Below are 26729 nucleotides of genomic sequence, written 5' to 3' on the forward strand. Positions count from 1 at the left end.
TTCGCGAAACCAGTCGGCTATACCAACAAATACAGTAGGTTGCAATAAGGCAAAACAACCATAAAAACAAGCGTACAGATTATAATATCGCAAATATTTGTATTTTATGATTGATGTGCGAAAATCGTTTGAATAATACCAAATACATGTATCTAGTACATTCAAGCATTTGCTCATATGCACATGAGCACCGCCTAAGCCACGGGCATCGTGTCTGCATGCTATTTGCACATGCCCATGCATATGTAAGTAAATACGGAAATGGCATTTTCACAATGAATTAAATTTTCGCCTTGGTTATTGGTTGGAGAATAGGCGGCAGCAGAAGTACTACTTTAAATTTAAAGACAAATGGAAATGTATGAATTCTATGATTTTATTAGTGCAGATAAGTGAGCTGTTTATTTTGTAAGTGGCATAAGCTATTCCCTACCTCTTGCGCTTAAATTATTAGTTGCGTTCCCTAACTCGCAAGAAGTTGCAAGAATTTACAGGAATTTACCAGAAAGCGTTCCCGTACTCGGTTCTCGGGCTTCCCTTGCTTTTTGACAGTTTTACAGGTTTTAACCCAGAAAAGTTGGAGAAGGCAACTATTGTTACTTTTAACTGAATGCATCTGTAAATCGTTCTACAGCGATAAACGAATGACAATAATTTTTACCTTTGGCTGATGATGTTCACCGAACAACAGGCGCGTTCAGATGCGAGTAAACGATCACTGGAGTTAAACGGTGTGAAATGACTTATGTCATTTTTAAAATCCATGGCTCAACTACGACTTCGCAACGTGAGCAACTCAGGTACGATCTGGGGTAACAGTCTGCCTACAATTTAGAAACGAAACGCAATTGTAATGAACGCCCGAAGAATATTCCGTGACATCACACTTTCCGATTACAAACACTAAAGCTAGAAACGAAATACTTTGAAAGATTAGATTTTCATATTTCACCCTATATACAACACATGTTCATCCTAGTTGATTCTGATAAGTCCCGTTACATGAAACACAGCCAAAAATTTTAAAACTAGTACTAAAAGTTTAAAGTACACATTTAAACACTTGATTCTTAAAAACCACATTACTATTACTAGAGCTCGGATATTTATTCAAGTCAGACCTGGTCGCAACGGAGAGGGAGACAGTGTTGGGTGTTTAAACCCCCCTGTCTCAAGTAGCACACTGATACATAACTTGGTGCAAATTTACGAATTTTAGTATAAATCTGATTATATTTACCAAACTTCACAAATTAACACCAAGTTATACACCAGTGTACTACTTGAGGTTGGAGGGAAGTATGCAAACAAATAATTTAGTTTACGATAATAGGCAATGTTAAAAAATAGTGCGTGCACTTTAGGATTTAAGCTTTTAACTAATTTAAAACGTACGTTTTATGACAAATTCTATATTTGCACATTCAACGATTTTGTGATAAAAATTTATTTTTTTAGACTTTAAATTGTAGGCATAATTGCACATAACTATGTGGCAACCTTGTATTACTTATGCAACGCTGCATGATTAACCGCAGGGAAGAATAGACGGCGATTACGACGAGCTGTCATTCTCTCCTTCCGGTAAGACTGGAAGTCAGAAGTGAGATTGACCCAAAAAGAAGTCATAAAAATATAACTAAAGTAAAACGAGAAATTTTTTTTCTCCGCGTTAGTACCTATATTAGTACTATTAAAATATCAAAATATAATTGCGTTCAATGCGTGGGAGTCCCGACGCGACATGTGCATCGCCAATGGGTTCAACTTCGTACCTCAAGATTCTCCTGATGTTGCTGCTTTGGACACTGCTGCTACCGATGTTCTAGCCAATACCAGGGCAACCACTAAAACCGACGTGATTGACACCACTGTCTGCCTTAAAACTTTAATTAGAGCTGGAAAACTATCGATGGTCGTGAACAGTCACAACCATCGATAGTATCGATACTTTCAAAAATGTCGATACTATCGATAGTTTTGATTAAAAAAGTCCAAAAATTAGACATAACAACTTTTATTAAAAATGAGATCAGAATAAGAGGTTATCAACGATTTTTGACTTCAAGCAGCATCTTCGCTCTGAAATATGTATGTTACTGAATAATGTTTGTAGTATGAGTGAAACTATCGATAGTGCTTACAGAACCATCGATGTTTTCGATAGTCAAAAACCATCGATAGTATCGATAGCGCCATCGATAGTTTTCCAGCTCTAACTTTAACCGCTACCTTAGTCGAACCCATCTACAAAATTTCCAGCAACTTATCGGCTACCGCTGTCTCAGATAATCGCGAAGCCGTTGGTTATATAGCCGGCCCACCAGCAAGCCTCCATAACGCTGTCCCATCAACCTCCATCACTAAATCTCCAATCACCGCTGTTCCAGATGCCTTCGGTATTGAAGAACCTAACAAACATGATGCAAATTAAGACTCGGAAATTATGCAACTTCAAAAACAGAGAGAACTCTTACCGTTACGGCGGGAGATTGAATTACTCCAAGGGCAACATCAACAAACAACATCGACTATTGTTACATTGGTAGATTCAATGATAACAAAGTTTTCCGGCGACGAATCACATGACATAAGCAAATGGTTCTCAGACGCAGAAGAGTTCTTTCAACTACTGAAATGTAATGACCATCAGGGTGTCCAGATTGTTTAAAAGATAAGAGCCATTTCCGAAAAAAAATCCCAAAAACCGCCGGTTCTTTGTTTATAAAATTCCTGAAATCGGCTTAAAAACTCTTTTATTTAAAAAATGAGATCTTGTTGTAACATAGTTTTTAAACCAAAAAACGAATATAATGCCTTCAGGTTATTAATAAATAACACGAATCATTTATATGACAGTGATGTACAAGCAATTTTCTTTCAAAATATTCATACTTTTAAAAACTATTTGTATTAACACATTTCCCAATAGGACTGCCCAATTAATAAATTAATTATAACTCGCTAAAACTAAAATAAAAGCCATAATAAGGCGAGATCAGGGCTCAAATCGTCACATACGATATTGTATTACTCATGACGTAAAAACACATTTTTCGGATTATGACATACGTGAACGTACTCTTCTTCCCATTAAGCTTATAAGACTGACATATCACGTACGGGTTTCGATCCGCGAACGGATGTTACGATTCGAGCTCAGATATTTCCACAAATAAAATTGCAAATTTCACAGTCAGCGGGAATTGCACAAACGGTGGTTTAATATTGGCAAATGTTCGATATGCTAGAGCTGAAAAACTATCGACGGTTTGCCTTTTATTGCCACTATCGACACCTTCGATTGTCGTTTTTAGGTTGTTACTATCGATAGTTGAAACCGCCATCGATAGGCTTTATGACTATCGATAGTTTCTTCCCTATTTCCACTACTCCATCATTCTAATTTTAAATTTATTGGTGAAAAGGAAGTATGTAAATAAAGCGAAAAAGTTCATATAAAAGTGCAACTCTAAACTTTATTACCCATTAAAAACGATAAGTTACTATCGATACCATCGATGGTGCAAAGCTTTCGAAACTATCGAGTGGGAACACTATCGAAAGTCTTTCAGATCTACGATATGCAACAACAAAATCAATAACAATAAAAAGTGTTGCCACATTAAAATTAAAGCTCTAACTCCATAACCTACTTATACCGAGTTTCGACGCATTTACATAATAGCGCACAAAAAATTTACTTGAGGGGAAAAAAATCGCCAAAAATCGCCAAAGGCACTAAATCACCCGAGTTCATATGCGCTCACCGTTCTCCTGAAGGTACTGCGCGACATTTGCGTCGACCGCTGCTTCTTATAAATACGAAGACCTTAGAAACGCTCCCATAGGTGAGTTCGGCAACATATATAACTGTTAAGTCTTGTTGCACAAGTCTTAAGATTAGTTACGCGCGCTGTGGCCACGACTGTAAGGCCCATAAGCATAGAAATTAGAACTGGAAAACTATCGATGGCACTATAGATAGTATCGATGGTTTTTGACTATCGAAAACATCAATGGGTTTGTAAGCACTATAGACCGTTTTCACTCATCCATACATTATTCAGTAAGAGTAAAATCCGGCTGTACCTACTTTATGTTTTGATGTCGGAAAGGACATTTAGCAAAGCTGGGCAAATAATTTCAGAGCGCAGATGCAGCTTCAAGCTAAAAAGTTTTGATAGACTTTTGTACATACATACACATATTTTAACAATTCTGATCTCATTTTCAATAAAAGTTGTTATGTCATTTTAGGTTTGTAGTCTGATCTTTTGAGTTTCGGTGCGAATAAAACTACTTTATTCCACTTTTTTTACGACGCTTCGCTGAAACTTTTAGCATCCTCAGGCGTAGTGTTTAATTTATCTGCTGTAACAAATATACAAAAATACAAAAAAAAACACATTAAGTATTAACCAAAAAACAAATATGTGTACGTATATAACAACAAATTGAATTAAATGACAAACCAACTCACATTATTTATGTTTAAGTGTTGGAACTTTTTAATCAAAACTATCGATAGTACTACCGATAGTGTCGATATTTTCGATAGTATCGATGTTATCGATGGCCACGACTATCGACAGTTTTCCAGCTCTAATAACAATAGAAAGTAGTAATTGTGCGCACGTGCAGCGGCATTGTACACTTACATACATATATAGTGCACATCGTCGATTGTCGAATGTTAATTTCGGCAGGTTGTGGAAAATTGCGATTGAAGTTTGGAATGCAATTTTTCAAAAACTCGAAGATAGATTTTCTCCAAAGCCTCTGAAAAGGTTACTAGTTCACAAAATTCTTACATTATTTAATTTTTAATGTTCATTGTTAATGAGTTTTGAGTTTATGAAGGATTTTCTTTAGTAAAATTTTGTCGTAAGCGTCATTTGTCCACAATTTGGCAGCCGCTTTGTATAAAATACGACAAAATGTGATCAAAATTTCTACCAAATTAACGACACTTTTTACTCAATATCTCGGAAACTAAGGGAGATATCCAAAAATAGAAAACGCCATTTTTAAGATATTGATTAGTTTAATACGGCTGCATTACTAACTAAACTTTTAATAAATTATCGAAAAAAATTTAGTCAATATCTCGGAAACTAAAGGAGATATCTAAAAACTGATAACACCAATCGAAAGACCTTATTTCAATACATATAACTGCATCTACAACTAAAAATCGTCAAAATGGCGCTTACGACAATCTTTTACCCAGGCGACAGCAGCTCTTTATAGACATTAGAATTCAATGCCAGAGTGTATGGGAATAGTCACGTATGCATTTCTTAAATGTTATGAAATGCGATTGGCTTAAAATGCAAGTGAAACCGTAGACCATTTTTATTACTTCCTGGCACTGTCAGTTTAAGTCTTTTTCTAGATAATTTATACATACTTACTACATTTGTAGTGCAACACACATATTTTAGATATACTATGGTTAGGCTAATAATTATGTACTAGAGTGCCAGTTACTATCGAAATTCGACAGTTTTTCTAGTTTTTAGGAGCCTTGGAGAGGGTTTCTAACTTAACACGTAGCAAAACTTTTACGGTACAAATTAACTTACCGGAACATCTTCTGCTTTGGAACTAAAACGAAACTAAAATTTTTTATCTTAGAAGGTCTTTGGACTTCAGCAGGACTTAGAATTGACCCGATACATTCCACTTTATCGATAAATATTAATGATTTGATACATATCGATAGTTCGATGAATTTCAAAAACACTAAAATCCGATAACTCAACAAAATTCGTTAACTCGACCAATTTCAAATACTGTGAAATTCGAGGGGTCGATAAATTTCGATAATTAAAAAATGTAAATTCTTTGGATACCCTTAAAAATTTTTACTTTTGACAGCTCCACATTTTTCGAAAGCTATCGAAAAATTTTGATAACTCATTACACTCTGTTAGCACGATAAAATTCGATAAGCAGTGATATATCGATAAGCCTATATAATCTTGAAATTTCTATTAATAGATATATTTTGAAAATTCCATAAACTTCGATTCGATGAATCAACCAATTTCAGTAGATCAATAATTATCGATAACTCGGTATGTTGAAAGAACTCAGTGCATTACCACAACTCGATAAATTTCGTTAAGTCTATAAATAATGATAATTCAATAAATATCAATAACTTGATACATTTCTTTACCTTGACAAATTTCGATAATACCACATGTTTTTATAGCTCGATACTTATCCGTAAATTTCGACAACTAAGTTTCTGTGTCTATAAATTTTCACAACTCAATAAACATTGATCAATTTCAATAATTCGATACGTTGTGATAACTTAATAAGCATGAATAAATTTCTATAATTATAAACTTCGATGATTCGATAAATTTCGGTAACTTTTATGGAAAATTTCAATTCAGTTACCCTAATTCTTATGTATTTCTCATTGTCTCTATTTTCGCCTTTATCTCCATTTTCATCTTTATCTTCACCTTTGCCTTCTTTTTTTGTCTTCATCGTTATCACTTGTTTCTTCATCTTCATATTTATCTTTATTTCAAAGTTTAATTTCAAATACGAAGTAAAACAAAATGCGAAACAGGTTAAATTTAACAGGTTGCAAAAACAACCATACACAAATATGGAAATTTTCAAACAACGATTTTCAACCAATTTCGAAACTATAAAAAGTGTCCTCATCTACAGAAAATTACCTTTCCAACGGTGTTCTTGGTTTTGAAGTCGGTAACTTTACCTTGGTCTTCATCTTTGTTTTTATCTTTCACATCTTTGCTTATATCCTTTTCTTTTTCTATTCACGTAGATGAGATGAGGTGCGATGACGTGATAAGATGTGACGTGATTTTATGTGATGTGATAGGATGCAATGTCATGTGTTGTCATATCCTGCGATGTCATGTCATATGATGTCATACCATATGATGTCATATCATGTGATGCCACATTATGTAATGCGATGTCATGTCATACGATGTCATATCGTGTGATGTCAAGTCATGTGATGTCATGCTGTATAATGTGATGTCATATCATATGATGTAATGTCACGTGATATCGTGTGATGTGATATCATATTATGTGATGTCTCATCATATCATGTGATATAATGTGATGTGATGTCATGCAATGTGATCGCATTCCATAGTCCGATTATTAAATCGGTAACCCTGTCGATAACTGTTTCAATAAAAATACCGATAACATTATCCATAAACATATAGAAAAATACAACGATTGCAAAATCGATTTATTCATCGATAGATATAACAATCATCAGTATAGTACATATCGATAAAAATACAAATTACTAAATCGATAAATAAAAATCAATTATTTAATCGATTATTATACCGATAACAATATCCATTATTGTATCGATAACAATATTGATTATTATATCGATAACAATATAGATTATTATATTGATTACAATAGCGGTTATTTAATCAATAACAGTATCGATAACAATATCGATAATTTTATCGATAACAATATCGAGTTTTATACCGATAACAATATCGATCTTCATCCTCATTCTTTTCTTCATATTTATCTTTATTTCTGCATATTCCTCTCCACCTTTACCCTAAAGTGTTTAAATTTACCTTGATCTTCGTTTTTGCCTGTATCTCTAGGTATCTTTTTTTTTTATTCTCAAACCGCTAAACCGCTGAGAACCATTTCCCTGTGCATTATTCCCCTTGAATTTGACAATTTACTCCCAACCAACCAACTTCCGCTAAAGAAGATTCACTTCATAAATTCAAGAAATGTTCTTACCCTTTCAGTTACCCTAATTCTGATGTATCTGTCATTGTCTTCATTTTCGTCTTTATCTTCACTTTTGCCTTCTTTTTTTTTACTTGGTCGTTATCATTTATTTCTTCATCTTCATATTTATCATTATTTCAAAGCTTAATTTCAAATGCGAAGTGAAACAACATGCGAAACATGTCAAATTGAACATGTTGCAGCAACATCTATACACAAATACGGAAATGTTTAAACGATGGTTTAGGCCGTAATTTTTAACCAATTTTGAAACTATAAAAATTGTGCTCATCTACAGAAAAATGCCTTTCCAATGGTGTTCTTGGTTTGGAAATCGGTTCGGTAGAGTCACCAAACGAACGGAGACAAAATTCATGTTAGCGTATTAATATATAGACTAGAGTGCCAGTTACTGTCGAAATTCGACAGTTTTTCTAGTTTTAGAAGCCTTGGAGAGGTTTTCTAACTTAACACGTAGCGATACTTATACGGTACAAATTAACTAACCGGAAAATCTGCTAAAACGTAACTAATTTTTTTTTTTATCTGAGAAGGTCTTTGGAGGACTTCGGCAGGACTTGGAATTCACCCGATACATTCAAGTTTTTCAATAAATTTCGATGATTTGATACATATCGATAGTTCGATGAATTTCAAGAACACTAAAATTCGATAACTCAACAAAATTCGTTAACTCGACCGATTTCGATAACGGTGAAATTCGATGGCTCGATAAATTTCGATAACTCAAAAATGTAAAAACTTTGGATATCTTTATAAATTTTTACTATTGACATCTCTACAGTTTTCGAAAACTATCTAAAGATTTTGATAACTCGTTACACTCTGTTAAGACGATTAAATTCGATAAATCGATAAGCTTATATAACATTGAAATTTCGATAAATCGATATATTTAGAAAATTCCATAAATTTCGCTTCGTTGAACCAACCAATTTCAGTAGATTAATAATTATCGATAACTCTGTAAGTTGAAAGAACTCCATGCATTACCACACCTCGATAAATTTTGTTAAGTCTATAAATAATGATAATTCAATAAATATCGATGACTTGATACATTTCTTTAACTTGACAAATTTCGTTAATCCTACACGTTTTTATAGCTCGATAACTATCCGTAAATTTGGACAACTAAGTTTCTGTGTCTATAAATTTCGACAACTCAGTAAACATTGATCAGTTTGAATAATTCGATATGTTGCATGGATAAATTTCGATAATTATAAACTTCGATGATTCGATACATTTCAGTAACCTTTATGGCTGATTTTATTTCGATTCCTATCGGAAAATTTCACCTCTGTTAACCTAATTCTTATGTATTTCTCATTGTCTACATTTTCACCTTTATCTCAATTTTCGTCTTTATATTCACTTTTGCTTTTTTTTGTCCTCGTCGTTATCACTTGTTTCTTCATCTTCATATTTATCTTTATTTCAAAGTATAATTTCAAATACGAAGTAAAACAAAATGCGAAACAGCTTAAATTGAAAAGGTTGCAAAAACAACCATACCATAACCATAAAAACCATACCATACCATACCATACCATAAAAACAAACCTACGGAAATTTTTAAACGACGATTTTCAACCAATTTCGAAACTATAAAAACTCTCCTCATCTACAGATAATTACCTTTCCAACGGTGTTTTTGGTTTTGAAATCGGTAACTTTACCTTGGTCTTCATCTTTGTTTTTATATTTCAAATCTTTGCTTATGTCCTTTTCTTTTTGTATTCACGTAGATGAGATGAGGTGCGATGGCGTGATAAGATGTGACGTGATTTTATGTGATGTGATAGGATGTCATGTCATGTGTTGTCATATCCTCTGATGTTATGTCATATGATGTCATATCATGTGATGCCACGTCATGTAATGCCATGTCATGCCGTACGATGTCATATCATGTGATATCAAGTCATCTGGTGTCATGCCATATAATGTGATGTCATATCATATAGTGTCATATATATAGTGTCACGAGATATCGTGTGATGTGATATCATATTATGTGATGTAATATCATGTGATGTCTCTTTATATCATGTGATAAAATGTGATGTGATGTCATTTAATGTGATCACATTCCATGTTCCGATTAGTATATCGATAACCCTGTTGATAACTGTGTCGATAAAAATTCCGATAACAATATCCATAAACATATAGAAAAAGACAACGATTGCAAAATCGATTAATTCATCGAGAAATATCACAATCATCAGTATCGATTATTGTACATATCGTTAACAAAAATCGATAACAAAATATATTCTTTAATCGATTATTATACCGATAACAATATCCATTATTGTATCGATAACGATATCGATTATTATATTGAATATTATATCGATTACAATAGCGGTTATTTAATCAATAACAGTATCGATAACAATATCGATTATTTTAACGATAGCAATATCGATTATTATATCGAGTTCTATATCGATAACAATATCTATCTTCATCCTCATCCTTTTCTTCATATTTATCTTTATTTTTGCATATTCCTCTTCACCTTTACCTTAAAGTGTTTAGATTTACTTTGATCTTCGTTTTTGCCTGTACCTCTACGCATCTTTGTTTTTGTTTTTATTCTCAAACCGCTAAACCGCTGAGAACCATTTCCATGTGCATTATTCCCCTTGAATTTGACAATTTACTCCCAACCAACCAACTGCCGCTAAAGAAGTTCCACTTCATAAATTCAAGAAATGTTCTTACCCTTCCAGTTACCCTAATTCTTATGTATCTGTCATTGTCTCCATTTTCGTCTTTATCTTCACTTTTGCGTTCTTTTTTTTTTACTTCATCGGTATCATTTATTTCTTCATCTTCATATTTATCTTTATTTCAAAGCTTAATTTCAAATGTGAAGTGAAACAACATGCGAAACATGTCAAATTAAACATGTTGCAGCAACATCTATACACAAAACGAAAATGTTTAAACGACGGTTTTGGCCGTAATTTTCAACCAATTGTGAAACCATAAAAACTCTGCTCATCTACGGAATGCCTTTCCAACGGTGTTCTTGGTTTTGAAATCGGTTCGATAGAATCGCCAAACGAACGGAGATGTATGTGTAGGTTAAGAGTTTTTAGCAATCAAACGGCCGGTACTTCTGCAGTTTCACCTCAGTTGGCTAACGTACGCTGTTACAATTGTTCTCAAAATGGCCATTACCAATCTGCGTGCAAGAAGAAGAAAAGAATCCCGGGATACTGTTTTATCTGTGGCTAGATGGGCCATTTTCATCAAGCCTGCTCTAAAAAACGACGGAATGTTGTAGCTGCAATAGAAGAAGCCGAAGCAATGGAAGAAATGCAGATGGCAAGTGTCACATTCCCGGTAGAGAACTCAAATGCAGTAGGTATAATAAAATTCTTTCTCTATTTGATTCGGGTAGCCCAACAAGCTTTATTAAGAGGTCCGCGGTTCCTTTTGAAGTCAGCAATACCTTAAAGCAAACAAATTTTCGTGGAGTTGGCAGAGCGATCATTAAAATTTATGATGAGATCTTTTGCAAATTATCTATTGGAAATCAAACTATTACACATAAGTTATATGTACTCCCAGGCAATGCAATTTCTGTACCTATGTTACAAGGTCGAGATATTAAAAAAACTCAATATATGTATGTAAACCTGAACGTAAAATCACATATTCGAAAGAAGATTTAATAAAATTGAAGCCAAAAAAATGAACTATCTATGGGGCAGTCTAAATATAATTCAGCATTTGAGTCTATCTGGAGACGGATTATACTGCGGAAAACCTAAATTATTCAATTGCAAACACTTATGTTAGAGACGAGTTGATTCAAGCCAATAATGATCTTCCAACAACTTCAGGTCACGTTGAATGCACTTTGTCGGGTGAATTAACCATAAAGTGCTCGAATACTGGAGTTTTATTCAAGAAAGTGGGAATAATAAAGTGGAAGCGGCATATGAAATTAATATTAATCGTGACCTTAGCAATAGGGAACGGGGTAATTAATAGAATTTATTTCTGTACAAAGCCAGAAGCAAAACAACGATAAACTCTTCCACTCCGCTGCTCGAAGACTTTCACATGAGGACAAAACTATAGTACAGGAAATAACAGATGACTTGTTGGTAAAAAATATTATCAGACATAGCAATTCTCCTTATGCGTCAGCAATTGTTTTAGTGAAGAAAAAATATGGAAGCGGAATACTTTGTGTTGACTTCAGATTTTTAAATAATAATTTTGCGCGATAATTTTCCTTTGCCTTTGGTAGAAGATTGCCTACAACATTTAGAGGGGAAAAAATTCTTTACGACATTAGATCTAAAAAATGGATTCCACCATGTGCGTATGTACGGGGACTCTATTAAAATGCACAGCGTTCGTAACTCCTGCAAATACACAAGAATGCCTTTTGGGCTGAAGAATACTCCAGCATTTTACTCAAAGACTTAATTAGGGCCAGAAAAGTTGCGGTATTTATGGACGATATCACGGTAGCAACTGAAAATTTCGAATTCCATGTACAAATTGTTGAAGAGGTCTTAAGCATACTGCGCAAAAACGGGTTTAACATGAAAAAATGCAGTTTTGGGGTTTCTGAAATAAATTTTCTCGGTTATAAGGTTAATTCGCAGGGTATACGTCCAAATGAAACGCACGGAAAGCTTTAAAGATGTACAACAATGCCTTGGGCTATTTTCATACTTCCGAAAATTTGTCCCAGCTTTCTCGACAATATCTAAGCCACTTACGAACCTGCTGAAGAAAAATGTCCCCTGTATGTGTACTAAAGCATGTCTGGAAGCCTTCGAAATACAGAGCATTCCTACGAATGCGCAACTGTACCAATATTTCCAGACATTTTAGCATGTCGGTTGTGGTATGTAGGCAAGTGCAAGCGACGCTGGGAAAATCTTTTCCAAGGTCGCCAACTAAAGACTGCCAAAAGACTCAATAGCATATCTTCATTAGCCACAGTTCTGACAACAAACCAGTTGTACCTTTACACTGTGGTTCTCGCATACCTTCCCTCACTAGTTGAGGGAGAGGAAGGCGTAACTATCGCCTGATTTCTAGGAAAGTGGGTCTCTAGAAGAACAGAGAGTGCCTCCATCCTAGTCTCCGTCAAAGAGCCGTCAGACCTCTTCACTGAACGCATCTTTGTCGTTTGATCCTTCTTCAGAACTTTTACCAGCGTAGCCGTTTGACTCAATGTTTCAATCACGCTACGGCATTTTTAAAAATTCGCAGAGCGAATAGTACTACGTTCCCACGGCACGGAATTCGCTCTCCCATTCGCAATTAGATCTCTCATTCACATTTTGCACTGTAACAGTGAAGCCTGTGCCCCCTGTGCGCCGTATTCTTTGCTCCACAGCCTTTAGCCAATCCCAGTTAGCTTAGGAGAGGCGTTTCACCACAATGGCTCGATCCCTCTCTTATGAATGAGTATTGGCTACAGTTCCGGAGGCGCTCAAGGCCTGAAAGATGATTTAGTACAGTTGTAGAGAAGCTGCTCCACAAACGAAGTCCGAAAAGCCTGAAAGATGCCAACTTTCGAACTTGTTTCAGACCTTGTAATCGATAACACTTACCATATTTCAGAGGAATTTTACACAAAGTTTAGGCAATAAAATGCAGGCAAAAATTATTAATTGCTTGAACATTAATATGAAAAAGGCAATAAAAGTACTGAGTCAATTAAAATTAAATGGTAAAAGAAGTTTCACTTTTATCGAACTCTAATTGTATAGTCGATTTCTCGTTTGTCGTTTGTGTTTGTCAACAACATGATTTCTATAATTTGCTACCAAATCGTTTAGTATTTTATAAAATAATCATTTTAAATTTTGAAAGGAGAAAATTCAAGGATTAGTGTATATAATGGAATGTTTGCAAATACCTACTGCATGTGTAATGTAAAAAAAACTTCAAGCGCGAAAACTTGTAAAGCCTGTAAAGCCTGAGCGATTTCGAAAGCCGCAACGTTTGAAAAACCTGTTATGCAGTTTACTTGAAATCGCCTCGAGGCATGAAGTTGTGTAGAGATGTGAAGATAATATATAGTGAAGTTTTGCTAAACACCGGTATCGATAGTCTCCAAAAACTATCGATAGAAGCGACGGTTTTCAACTGTCGATAGTATCCCAGCCCTAGACGGCAAGAAAGTCGCGCTAACTTCTTTGACGGCGAAGAAAGCCGCATAAACTTATGCTCGCGACAAACTATGTATGTTTGCGAGTGTAACAGTATACGAATTCCCCAAAGAGTTTTTCCGGAATGATGCTGAATCCATGCTTTTTTTCACGCGTCCTTTTCCGTTGTCAAAACACCCGAGCGTATTTATTCTCAACAAGTGACGATATTATTATTATTACGTCGGAGATATCCGCGCTGCGACCTAAGAAGATATATTGTGCGAAATCCTAATTGTAATCCAAATTGTTCCAAATGTTCCAAATTTTAGATGGACAAGACAATCGTTCTTCAAGATGTATCAATCTACGATTCATGCTTCGTGGACAAGCACATAGAATATAATCTGGGGTTTCCTTCACCAGCCCACAAAACCTACCGTCCATCTCTACAGAAAGACCTATTTAATTTAAACGGTACGTTAACTTGCAGTGTGCTGTCTGGTTGCCAGTAAGAGTTCTAAGAGTTTTTCGGAGTTCCTCCGGGAAATAGTTATGAATCTCTTTGATTGTCTTATTCCCTTTGACTTCCGCCAGTTGGCAGCAATTTGAGATTATTCCCAGCTAGCTCCTAAGTAGGTCTGCAGTGTATCATTTGGATATACTGCAGAAAGGCTCGGGATCATTAAACACATTTGGGCTCTACGCTTTGCGAGACAGTCTGCCCATTCATTGCCTTCAAACCCTTCATGTCCTGAACCCTCCTGCAAAATGGGAGGTAATACGATACTACATCGCTTTTTCATCTCTCCTGAAGAATTCCAAGAAATTGACTTGGCACATTTTCACCCTTACCTACGAAACCTACCAAAATCCAATCAGGCCTACCAACCTACCAAATGGAAAAAAAACCTACCAGTTTTGGTAGGAAAAGCCCATGTGTGGCAACACTGCATGAGCGTCTGAGGAAGATCTGTAACATAAATAGGTACAACCGGCCAAAAGGGTAATACTACCCTGCTCATACTAGACTAAGTGAATCATGCAATGCAACCTTGTAAAAGAGGATAAACAGAAAAAGGAGGAAGAAGGCGGCTCACTTCCTTTCCTGCGGATTTTTAATAGTAGTACCCAATAATAAGAGAATTTATATATTTTTATTTTTTACTACGAGTTTTTATTTTTTGCTACGTTTTTTCTGGGGTTTTGCTACGCAATCAGTCTCTTAAAGTGCCAACCGTGGTAAGCGTTGCTTATTCTCAATTCGTGCTCGTAATTACGCCGGAAGTCCGCGAAGCTCATCAAATTGCAGCAACTTAAAAGTTGTAGGGCGGTTAGACACACACGAAAGAGAATATTACCCTGCTAATGTGAGGTGGCGTTGTGTTATTAGGAATACATGATGACGTTTAAATTACCACGTCTGCCGTCCTCGGCTGCGTATTAATGCAGTACAAATTTATGCGCGCCCCGATATTATATTATAACTTATTAGTCAGTCGAGCTGCGAGAGTGCTAAGTACGAAGTGCGGAAGTAGGTATGGATGGTGAGTATTTTTCATGGCGAATGAATTGAGAACTTGGTTACTAGAGTTAACGAGCATTTGTGATAAACATATTCGTATATATGCGCTTTAAAAGTGTACGTTTATTTACGCAGTCAATTGCAATCCATTTGGTATATTAAAAGCTACGTATGGCGAGTTAAAAACTTTCCTCCGAATCTTATTTAAAAATCGATCCGTTTGATTTTTATTAGGATACCTAACTAAAGCTAAAAAATTAAAAAAGCTAAAAATCTACCAATATTTTCCGGAAAGAAAGCAAAGAGATTTAAATTTTAATTTTTGAGCATTCGGTGATGAGTTCGCCTTTTCAAATCAAATTGAGTAGGGGAAAGAACCGTCATTTTATTTCATTCCATTCTAATCGAGTTTCATTCGTTAACAGATGGCGTATTTTCTGTACTCGCCATGTTTTATCCTATATAAGTAAAAACTAGGGATGTGCCGGGTATCCGGTAGATATCCGGAATCCGGCCTATCCGGCCGTTTTTTGGTTATCCGGTTATCCGGCCGGATACTAGCTAATATCCGGCCGGATTCCGGATATCGATTATAGAAGATTCAATTTAGAAATTTAACCCTGATTTTGTATTTTGTAATCCAATTTAATAGTATCTAATTAGTAATCAGAGTTAACAATTTGTATATTTTTCATTATGAAAAGAATTTCTAATAAAAGCGCGCAACAGCCAAAAATATGAGTTATATGTACACATACATATAGAGTCAGCTATTAAAAATAAATAATATTGCCACCAGAACTGTTGCAATTGGAAAGACGGTTGCGATAAGTAAAAGAAGGCGAGAGTGTGTTTTGCGACATCAGTATCAGGGCGAATTTAATAAGGTGGTGTTACCGGCGTATCTGAATTTTTCGCCGTGGAGGACATTACATCAAAATTACGTGTTTGTTGTAGTTCATACTAATGACAGTATGAATATCTGCGTATAATTTGTTAGTGTAATTTTTTACTTATATACGGCTAACACCACCTTATTAACTTCGCCTTGATCATTATTGTGCAGATTTAATTGCCTGCCTTGTTCGACGCACACATTATACTTTGCTTCACTTAACTACATACATACAAACACATTGCCCATCTCTTGTACATTTTGGGTTTTTAGGCGATGTCTTATAAAATATTAATAATTTTTACCCCCAAAAGTAGCCTATGTCGAGATAGGTCCTTTTCCCTTTAAAGACCCATTTCATTGGATTCCCAAACAATATTTTAACGTTTAACTAGCCAAAGATGTAGTTCAAGATGCCCCTATAATAGAATCTATATATTAATACGCTAACATAAATTTTGTCTCCGTTCGTTTGGCGATTCTACCGAACCGTTGGAAAGGCATTTTTCCGTAGATGAGCAGAGTTTTTATGGTTTCACAATTGGTTGAAAATTACGGCCAAAACCGTCGTTTAAACATTTTCGAATTGTGTATAGATGTTGCTGCAACATGTTCAATTTGACATGTTTCGCCTGTTGTTTCACTACACATTTGAAATTAAGCTTTGAAGTAAATATAAATATGAAGATGAAGAAATAAATGATAACGATGAAGTAAAAAAAATAAAGAAAAAGTTAAGATAAAGGCGAAAATGGAGACAATGACAGATACATAAGAATTAGGGTAACTTAAAGGGTAAGAACATTTCTTGCATTTATGAAGTGAAACTTCTTTACCGGCAGTTGGTTGGTTGGGAGTAAATTGTCAAATTCAAGGGGAATAATGCACATGGAAATGGTTCTCAGCGGTTTAGCGGTTTGAAAATAAAAACAAAAACAAAGATGCCTAGAGGGACAGGCAAAAAGGAAGATCAAAGTAAATTTAAACACTTTGAGGTAAAGGTGAAGAGGAATATGCAAAAATAAAGATAAATATGAAGTAAAGGATGAGGATGAAGATCGATATTGTTATCGATATAAAACTCGATATTTTTATCGACATAATAATCGATATTGCTATCGATAAAATAATCGATATTGTTATCGATACTGTTATTGATTAAATAATCGATATTATTAGCGATACAATAATGGATATTATTATCGGTATAATAATCGATTAAATTATTGATTTTGTTATCGATTTAGGCATTTATATTGTTAACGATATGTACAATATTCGATACTGATGATTGTTGTATTTATCGATGATTTAATCGATCTCACAATCGTTGTATTTCTCTATATGTTTACGGATATTGTTATCGGTATTTTTATCGACACTGTTATCAACAGGATTATCGATATACTAATCGGAACATGGAATGTGATCACATTACATGATATCACATCACATATGAAGAGATATCACATGATATTACATCACATAATATGATATCACATCACACGATATCACGTGACATGACATTATATGATATGACATCACATTATATGGCATAACATCACATGACTTGACATCACATGATATGACATCGGATGACATGACATGGCATTACAAGACGTGGCATCACATGATAGGGCATCATATGGTATGACATCATATGACATGACATGAGAGGATATGACAACACATGGCATGACATCCTATCACATCACATAAAATCACGTCACATCTTATCACGTCATCGCACCTCATCTCATCTACGTGAATAGAAAACGAAAAGGCTATAAGCAAAGATGTGAAAGATAAAAACAAAGATGAAGACCAAGGTAAAGTTACCGATTTCAAAACCAAAAACACCTTTGGAAAGGTAATTTTCTGTAGATGAGGAGAGTTTTTATAGTTTCGAAATTGGTTGAAAATCGTCGTTTAAAAATTTCCATATTTGTGTATGGTTGTTTTTGCAACCTGTTCAATTTAAGCTGTTTCGCATTTTGTGTGATAACGATGAAGGCAAAAGTGAAGATAAGGACGAAAATTGAGATAAAGGCGAAAATGGAGACAATGAGAAATACATAAGAATTAGGTTAACAGAGTTGAAATTTTCCGATAGAAATCGAAATAAAATCAGCCATAAAGGTTACTGAAATTTATCGAATCATCGAAGTTTATAATTATCGAAATTTATCCATGCTTATTAAGTTACCGCAACGTTTGGAATTATTTAAACTTATCAGTGTTTATTGAGTTGTCGAAATTTATAGACACAGCAACTTATCCAAATTTACGGATAGTTATCGAGCTTTAAAAACGTGTGGGATTAATGAAATTTTTCAAGTTAAAGAAATGTATCAAGTTATCGATATTTATAGAATTATCACTATTTATAGACTTAACGAAATTTATCGAGGTGTCGTAATGCATGGAGTTCTTTCAACTTACATAGTTATAGATAATTATTGATCGACTGAAATTGGTTGGTTCAACGAAGCGAAGTTTTTGGAATTTTCAAAATATATCGATTTATCGAAATTTCAAGGTTATATAAGCTTATCGATTTATCACTGCTTATCGAATTTAATCGTCTTAACAGAGTGTAACGAGTTATCAAAATGTTTAGATAGTTTTAGAAAAATGTGGAGATGTCAAAAGTAAAAATTTATAAAGTTATCCAAAGTTTTTACATTTTTGAGTTATCTAAATTTATCGAATTTTGTTGAGTTATCGAATTTTAGTGTTCTTGAAATTCATCGAACTATCGAAATGTAGCAAATCATTGAAATTTATCGATAAATTTGAATGTATCGGGTCAATTCCAAGTCCTGCCGAAGTCCTCCAAAGACCTTCTCTGATAAAAAAAATTTAGTTACGTTTTAGCTGAAGATTTTCCGGTTAGTTAATTTGTACCGTATAAGTTTCTACGTGTTAAGTTAGAAAACCTCTCCAACGCTTCTAAAACTAGAAAAACTGTCGAATTTCGACAGTAACTGGCACTCTAGTCTTAATTAAAATATAAAACAATTTCAAAAGAAACTGATTTTTTTTTTTAATTCAAAGTCAAACCATCTAAAGTGACTTAAGCTACTTTAATTGAACGGCACAGATATAATGACGAAAGTTTAGTGTGTCGAATCGGTATCGGGTACCGAAAAGGAAGTATTGGGTACCGAAATTTTTTTCAAGTATTGGGTACCGAGAATTCAGCACATCACTACTCAGAATGTCGCCTGAATAATTTTAATGACATTTGTTAACGTGGATGGAGCAATTTGTGAACCAAATGAAAAAAGTGGCGCATTTTAGGAGCTGGTGTAGTTTTCGTACTAATCTCAATGAATAAATAGTACCAAAATGTTAAAGGTAGAATTTTGATTTGAAAGAAATACTGGTGGAATAACAAATACACCAAAACGTTATTTTTTATTCAATCTAATCAGATTTGTACCAAAATCCATAAATTTACACCAATTTATACACCAGTGTGCTACTTAAGGAGTAAGACTAGAGGTCGATCCTAATATTATTATTTTTAATAAGAGCAATGTACGTATTGTACACTATACCCCTAATTATAAAAGCATATAAGCATACATTTTGTGTTACTGTCAGGCATTGTTATTTTTGCTTGTTTGTGAAATGTGCAAACGTTTGTGAAGACATTTATAAACGCGTTTTACTTAGTTAATTAATTAATAATTGTATATGCATGCGAACCTTTTAAGGATAATATATTTGTGTAAATAAAAGTGATAGGTGTGGAGTTATAATAAAATGTTGTGATAGCAGGCGGGATATTTTAACAACAAATAACTTAAGTACAATTAGCAACAACATAGTGAAAGTGATAAATATAGTTAAAGAGACCTCCATTAGTATCCCCACCGAGTTTCATAAAAAAATTCACTATACTTTGCACGGAATAGCAATTGGTTCCGTAATGGAAATCTCAGCCGATCTTCTTGTGGATATAAGAGGTAGCTGCAAATATTTCTCTATTTCTAGTTCATAAATCGCTGCCTTTTTTCTTGTACGTTCGCTGCCTTGTCTACCAATCATTTGGCTATCCATATCACTAGAAACACTAGAATCAGCATCAGAGCCGTTGGCGATTTCCTCAAAGCATTGCCAAATATCCTCGTGAGCCCGATCTTCGATGGAAGTTCGGCATTTTTCATATGATTCAACTGGTTTCTCCATGCTAACAGATTTATAATTTAGAATTAGTTCATCAACAACCCAGTTTTTAGCTTTATTGGCGTCAGAAAAAAAACGAGTTTTGAAACGGTGCGAATCCGTTCCGAAAAAATTACAACAATGGTGCGACTATATATTGGAACATTCACAGCTCTTCATTTCGTCGTGCCGAAATTGCAGACGTACGCGTTCGGAAACGAAAAAGGTTAATAGGCGGGTTCTGTATAATTTAAACAAAAATTAAAGCAAAGAATTTGATGAAGATTGTTTTTTGTTTGTTTATAAGATGCCATTTTTCACTGCGATAGCATCGCACAGATGGGTGCGAAGGTCGAGGTGAACTCGAGCCGGCAAAAAAAACAATATTGTGAAATTTATTAAGGGCAGCAGTCTACCGGATATCCGATCGGATATCCGAATCCGGCTGTTATTTTTTACAGAATATCCGCAATCCGGGTATCCGGCAAAATCTATATCCGGCACATCCCTAGTAAAAACTATCACTAAACTTGTACCATTTTTTTTATGCAAACCGATAAATTTTTTTTCGAAGTCCGTACACTGGGTAAGTCCGAGTAAAATTCGAGCGGTAAGACTAAATATCACACCTCATCCTGACAGCTCAACCTAATATCACCGGCGTTAGTTTTTCTACGCAAATTTTTCACATTTGATAAACCGAAATGAATTTGCGTGCGTGATTTCTCAGAGTTGCATTTCTGTAAAATTTTCAGAAATTTGTTGAACAAAATTTAAATCCATAGTCGCGCCAAAATGTCAATTGAGCATAAACGCCAAATCGAAATGTCACGCAAGACAAATCTTGGAATTTGAGTTAGCTTTTTATGCACGCCGCTCATTCCGGTTAGTCCCATGCAAGTTGTATGCGCATGAGAAATTTTTGACAGTAAATTGGCGGCGTGCGTGAATATTAGGTTGGCCTGTCACTGTCTCAGCTGTTTTGCAAATGATGAGGCGAAAATATCACAACATTTCGTTACGCTTTCCCTTTTGTTCAGTATAAGTGGACCGACATACATATTTGAATAAATGTATATTAGCCAAATATTTGTACAGTATAAAGTCTAGTACACGATTTAAAGGACTTAAAAGACTCGACCAATCGACAGGTATTCGCCTATTACCGTATTTTTAAAAGTTACCATAATACATGAAATATAGAAATCAAATGTATCATTTAATGACCTCATGGTTATACACTTTTTTTTATATATGTACATATGTATAGCATAATTAACTTTATGAAGCTTGAAACAACGTTTCAATTTTTGATATAATTTAGCCCCTGCCGTCCCTGAATAGAAGCATTAAGCGCCAAGGAACTGTTAAAATCCTCATGCCAACAATTACGCAGCGCTAGCGCCGAGCAAATGGAATTTCTATTTTTGACAGCGCGTAGCGTGTTGAAGTTGGTGCAAAAACAGAAAGAAAGAAGAGGACAAAAAAGTGAGAAAGAGGAAATGAGAATTAAAACGGGTGGAAATGAGAAGACGTCAAAGTCACGTTGCGCTTATTTGTGTACCGCGCCCGCTGACACCCGTTGCTATTAGAAAAGCTAACGCTTAGCACTGCAATATAGGGACGGCAGTCTGACAATAGCACTGGAAATACATACATATACATATATGTACGTATAGAAACCCCATTTGCCACAGAGCGAGGACGAGTGGTAAGTCTTTTGGGTGAACTCGAAATGACGTCAAATAGAACTAATTTTTCCCATAAAAATTTTGTACTCTATTACCATAATTCAATAATAGAAAAGTTTTGTAATAAAACAGTCTTCTCGCTCCCACACATAAAATCGGCTCCTGTACTTGTGCAGAATGTTGCTTACTCTATGGTTTCTAGTGATATTAGTAGTAAAACCAAAAATTCTTCATACTAAATATTAATTGGCGTCACCTTCGTTTGCGTAATTTTTAAGTGTAGTATAGCGACCGTTTAGCTATAAAATAACCAAAAATGCCGATTGATAGAACTTTTTACGCTAATTTCAACGATACCAAATTTATTTGGCGCAGGTTAAAAATAAAAAAGATATAAGAGGTTTATTTGTATTTTTTATTATCACTAAATTGTTGAAACCCAAAAGTAGATCATGATAAAATATGTAATTTCGAATTAAAGATAATAACTTGTGCTTTCTAAATAATATAAATTTCTTTAACATTAATTATGCAGATTTTTTCAAAAAAGGTTATTTCATGAAAAAATATCATTTGTTCCTTTTTTATTGGTTTTGGTTTAAAAATACAAAAAGCTGTAAATTATGTACATCAGCTGAAGAAAAAATTAATTACCTTTATGGTGACGTTATTCGTTTTTTAATCGGTTATAAAGTTCATAAGATATTAATATTTAGAATATCTAAAAACTGAACTTTAACCTAGAACCTCTTCATTTTTTACTTGCGCCAAATCATTTTGGCATGGTTGAAATGAGCATAAAAAGTTCTATTGATCTCCATTTTTCGTTTTTGCATAGCTGAACGGTCGGTATTTTAGATTTTTTCCCGGAAATGACGAATAACTTAAATCAAAAACGTATATTTTTACGTATTGTTTAGTATTTGCATTAAAACACCAAATATATTGCAAATTCGCATAGAATTAATAATATACATTTTAGTTCTAATTGTATACTTTGCGTACTTTTTTTAGTACCATTCTACCACCGTTCTCGCAAAATGCGATCACATTCTTCCCTTTTCTCCTACCTCCAAAATGCAAATCTAGATAAAGGAGTGTCAAATTTTAGCTGTCACAAATTACACAACCTTGTATTATTGAATCATGCTCTATTACACTAAAATTTAATGAGCTATAAAACTGCTTTATGTTTGTTTTACATTCAGATTGAAAAGTTTGAAATTTTTAGGAATGACTGCTGATTTTTTATATATTGCACACAATTTAAAATTGGATTTGTATGGTTTTTGTTAAAGATTTTGATCACCGTTTTGCAGTTCGCTAGTATATCGGTATGCCGGCGAATCGATTTTGCGGCCCGCCGGCGAAATGTGCTTTTCATCCGACGGCGAGTCCTTGGCGAGTCCTTGGAGTCGTTACGAAATCGTTTGGCAAATTGGGAAGCCGATACTCTTATTACATACATATATGCAGCAGCAGAGCTTAAAGTCGAGTTTTCATATATCAATTGCCCGGCTATAAGCACTTTTGACGGTGCTCATATCCGAGAAACACTGTAAATTTATAATAAGCTTTTTTTAACAAAATTGCGTACTGTAGAGGTCAGTGACAGCACGACACCTTATTGTAAAACATTTGTCGAATTACTGCGATTACATTGTTATTTTTTAAGAAGAAGCTTTTCAACTTTTTCTGAAGCGTGATGTTTCGGATGAACCGTATAGGATGAAATCAAATTTTATTAATACTTTTGCAAGTTTATGTATTCTCATAAATAAACTAGTTTTGAATTCAGTTCACACTATTTGTATTTGGTATTTGTTTGCATTCCTCACAGAAACTCATCAAAGCAGAAATATCGCCGGCACATCAACGAAAACGCTCTCGGAATAATACGCAGCACCCTCAACAGTGGCGGTTTCGGCCCCCAGCCTCCTAACCTGAACAATGAGCTTGGTATACCACCAAACGCGGGACCAATGAGTCAACTAGCTGCCGGCTATGGTCGCCCAATATCGCATCCTGGAGGCGGCATGGGTGTGGCAGCAGCTGCTGCAGCGGTTACGGCGGCTACGAAGGAAAGGGGTATGTTCTCTCTTAGCCAGCTCAATATAGACTTGGACGAAGTGCATAACAACAATGGCCGCATGGAACTGACGTGCTTGTCCACAATACCATCAGCAATCGGCCAAGGGGAGCAGTTTGCTGATTACAAGACATACTCAGTGAAAGGTGAGTAATGGTTACCTTATTTAATTGTGCCTTATTTTCTGCCACATTACACTAAAACACCTTAAACTCACACCTCACTAACACTCGACCCTAATTTGATGCAATATTGCAAAGTGATGTAAACATAAAACTAAGCTAAAGTATGAAACGCATAGAATTGTAAGTATATAAGTATGGATGTGTTCGCGTATGTGTGTTTGGCTGTGCGTTTTGTTCTTACTTTACTTGCTGGGGTTAATACATATTTATATGTATATGTATGTACATAGATACATATACAGAGTCTTTTTAAAATGATTGAACAGCTGAATTGCATATTTTCTCTCTACCCTAGTACAGGAGAATGTAATCCAAGACGAAATGGCGTAAATTTAGGATGTCAACAAAGCGAAATGGCGAAAATTATTTCCTATTCCTTTTCGTTTTGACATCCTGATGTACCAAAAAGTAATAACAAAATACACGGGGTTTTTACTAATATGCAATTGCCACCACCTTATATGGATGCGCCTTGATTTATAGTTTAATTCTAGTTTTGCCAAGTTTTGAATTTGAAAAAGTACTAAAACCCAGCAAAAATCACGTTTTTCCAGAAAAAAGCACCAAATTTTCATTGGAGTTTTGAATGGACTTGGTATTTTATTTATATACCTATTATAGGGATGCCGACTCAAATTAATAAAAACTAATTGTTCTTGCTCGACGGTTGAATATATTATGTGGGTCATTCCATGTAAAAGAGGAAAACGACATATATTTAAAGATGCCCTAATTATCTCTATTTCAAAAGTAACCCCTTTCTAAATGACTAAATTTTAACTATCTGTTGAAACATATTCAAAAAATAAAAAGACGATGTAATTTTTGTCTATGGAAACTTTTATTTTATGCATAATTACTTTACACAGGGACTCCAGTCACAAATTTAGATATTTTTTCATATTCCTATAAAGACTATATAAGCCTAATTTTTATTGAAAACTAAAACGTACAGTTCATGTTTTACAACACAAAAACATCGTTCGTTAAGATTAAAATTCATCTTTGAGTGCACAAAGGTAAAATAGAGTTCTTTTCAGTGCCCACCAATCACATTCATTCCAATGCTATTTACATAAAACTAAGAAATCGTGTGGTATTTTTGTTAAAGCAATTTTATACATTAGTTATCGTTCTATGTTAAAAGAAATATCTTTCGCTGTTGTATAAGTTCCGACGACATAGTATTGAAAACGCACCATGGATGACCAGCCCGCTATGAAGTGAAACCATCGAGTTTCTAATAGAGAATCACACAGCTACAGAGTAGCCGTCTTTATTTATATAACATTCTAAACCTAACTGCCTACATAACTAATCCACTGTACATAACACTTCGATTGTGCTATGCGCATATAACTTACACCTAATTAAACACTAACACGCATCCAGACACTTGTCCACTGAGATTTAAAATACAATGCATATTTCGTACTTTTGGCTTTGCACATAAACGTAAGCCACAAATCATGCAATCAAGCTTCTCTTACCCAAGTGATAAGTGTCCTCGAGTCGCATGGTTTGCTTTTCCTTACCTAAATATTTCATTTCTTTCTTTGCATCAAAGATGCAACACATAGACACTATCGTATGCACATACATACATGTATGGCTCATTCCATCTCAAATCACCCAGGCCGGGGGAAAGTGAATTTAAGTTTGCGATTAAACTCACAGGGATTGTTCCTTGAACAATTTAAGGAGACACGTATTTTTTCTTTTTGCTCAGAAATGCGAATTTTTCGATTAATGAATTTTTTTCTTTATGAGTACGAACCCTTCTTTTTTCCTCTCTTAATAGCAACTTTTGATGAAATCGTTTATAACTGCCGCAAAAAAGCAAGGATTTTAACGATTTTTTTTAAATTGCAGATATTGATCTACTGAATCGATCTAGTGAACTAAACATCAGTAATTGTTTATTAATAATTAATTATTGTTTATAAAGAAAACAATTTTTTTTTTCAAATTGATTTTTTTCAAATTGCCACATTTTTTTTTTCTCTCAAACTTTTTTGTCTATTAGGAATAGTAGAAACTATTTTCAGTACGAGTAGCAATATGCTAAAATTCGTCGTTTTCGAGTTATGATTTTTTTTTTTGAAAATGCACTTATATGATGCTAGCAGATTTTCGTGCCAGTTGAGGGCACAAAAATTGTTGCCCATTATGACAAAATTTCCTTGCTGGAAATTTTTTGAGGTTGCCCGATCAGAGCCAAA

The 26729-nt window shown here is 34.6% G+C and overlaps 1 protein-coding gene across 5 annotated transcripts in view; it reads left to right on the forward strand.

Moving 5' to 3' along the window:
- LOC118738079 overlaps positions 1-26729 on the forward strand; it is a 525494-nt gene that overhangs the window by 464265 nt on the left and 34500 nt on the right. For all 5 annotated transcript variants that reach the window (XM_036468998.1, XM_036469000.1, XM_036468997.1 and 2 more), the window contains one exon: positions 24074-24468. In XM_036468998.1, coding sequence (XP_036324891.1) covers positions 24074-24468 — 395 coding nt within the window. The remainder of the gene's footprint in view (positions 1-24073; positions 24469-26729) is intronic.

Source organism: Rhagoletis pomonella, unplaced genomic scaffold (assembly GCF_013731165.1).
Source record: "Rhagoletis pomonella isolate Grant_MI unplaced genomic scaffold, Rhpom_1.0 Rhpom_scaffold_00004, whole genome shotgun sequence".
Taxonomy (NCBI): Eukaryota; Metazoa; Arthropoda; class Insecta; order Diptera; family Tephritidae; genus Rhagoletis; species Rhagoletis pomonella.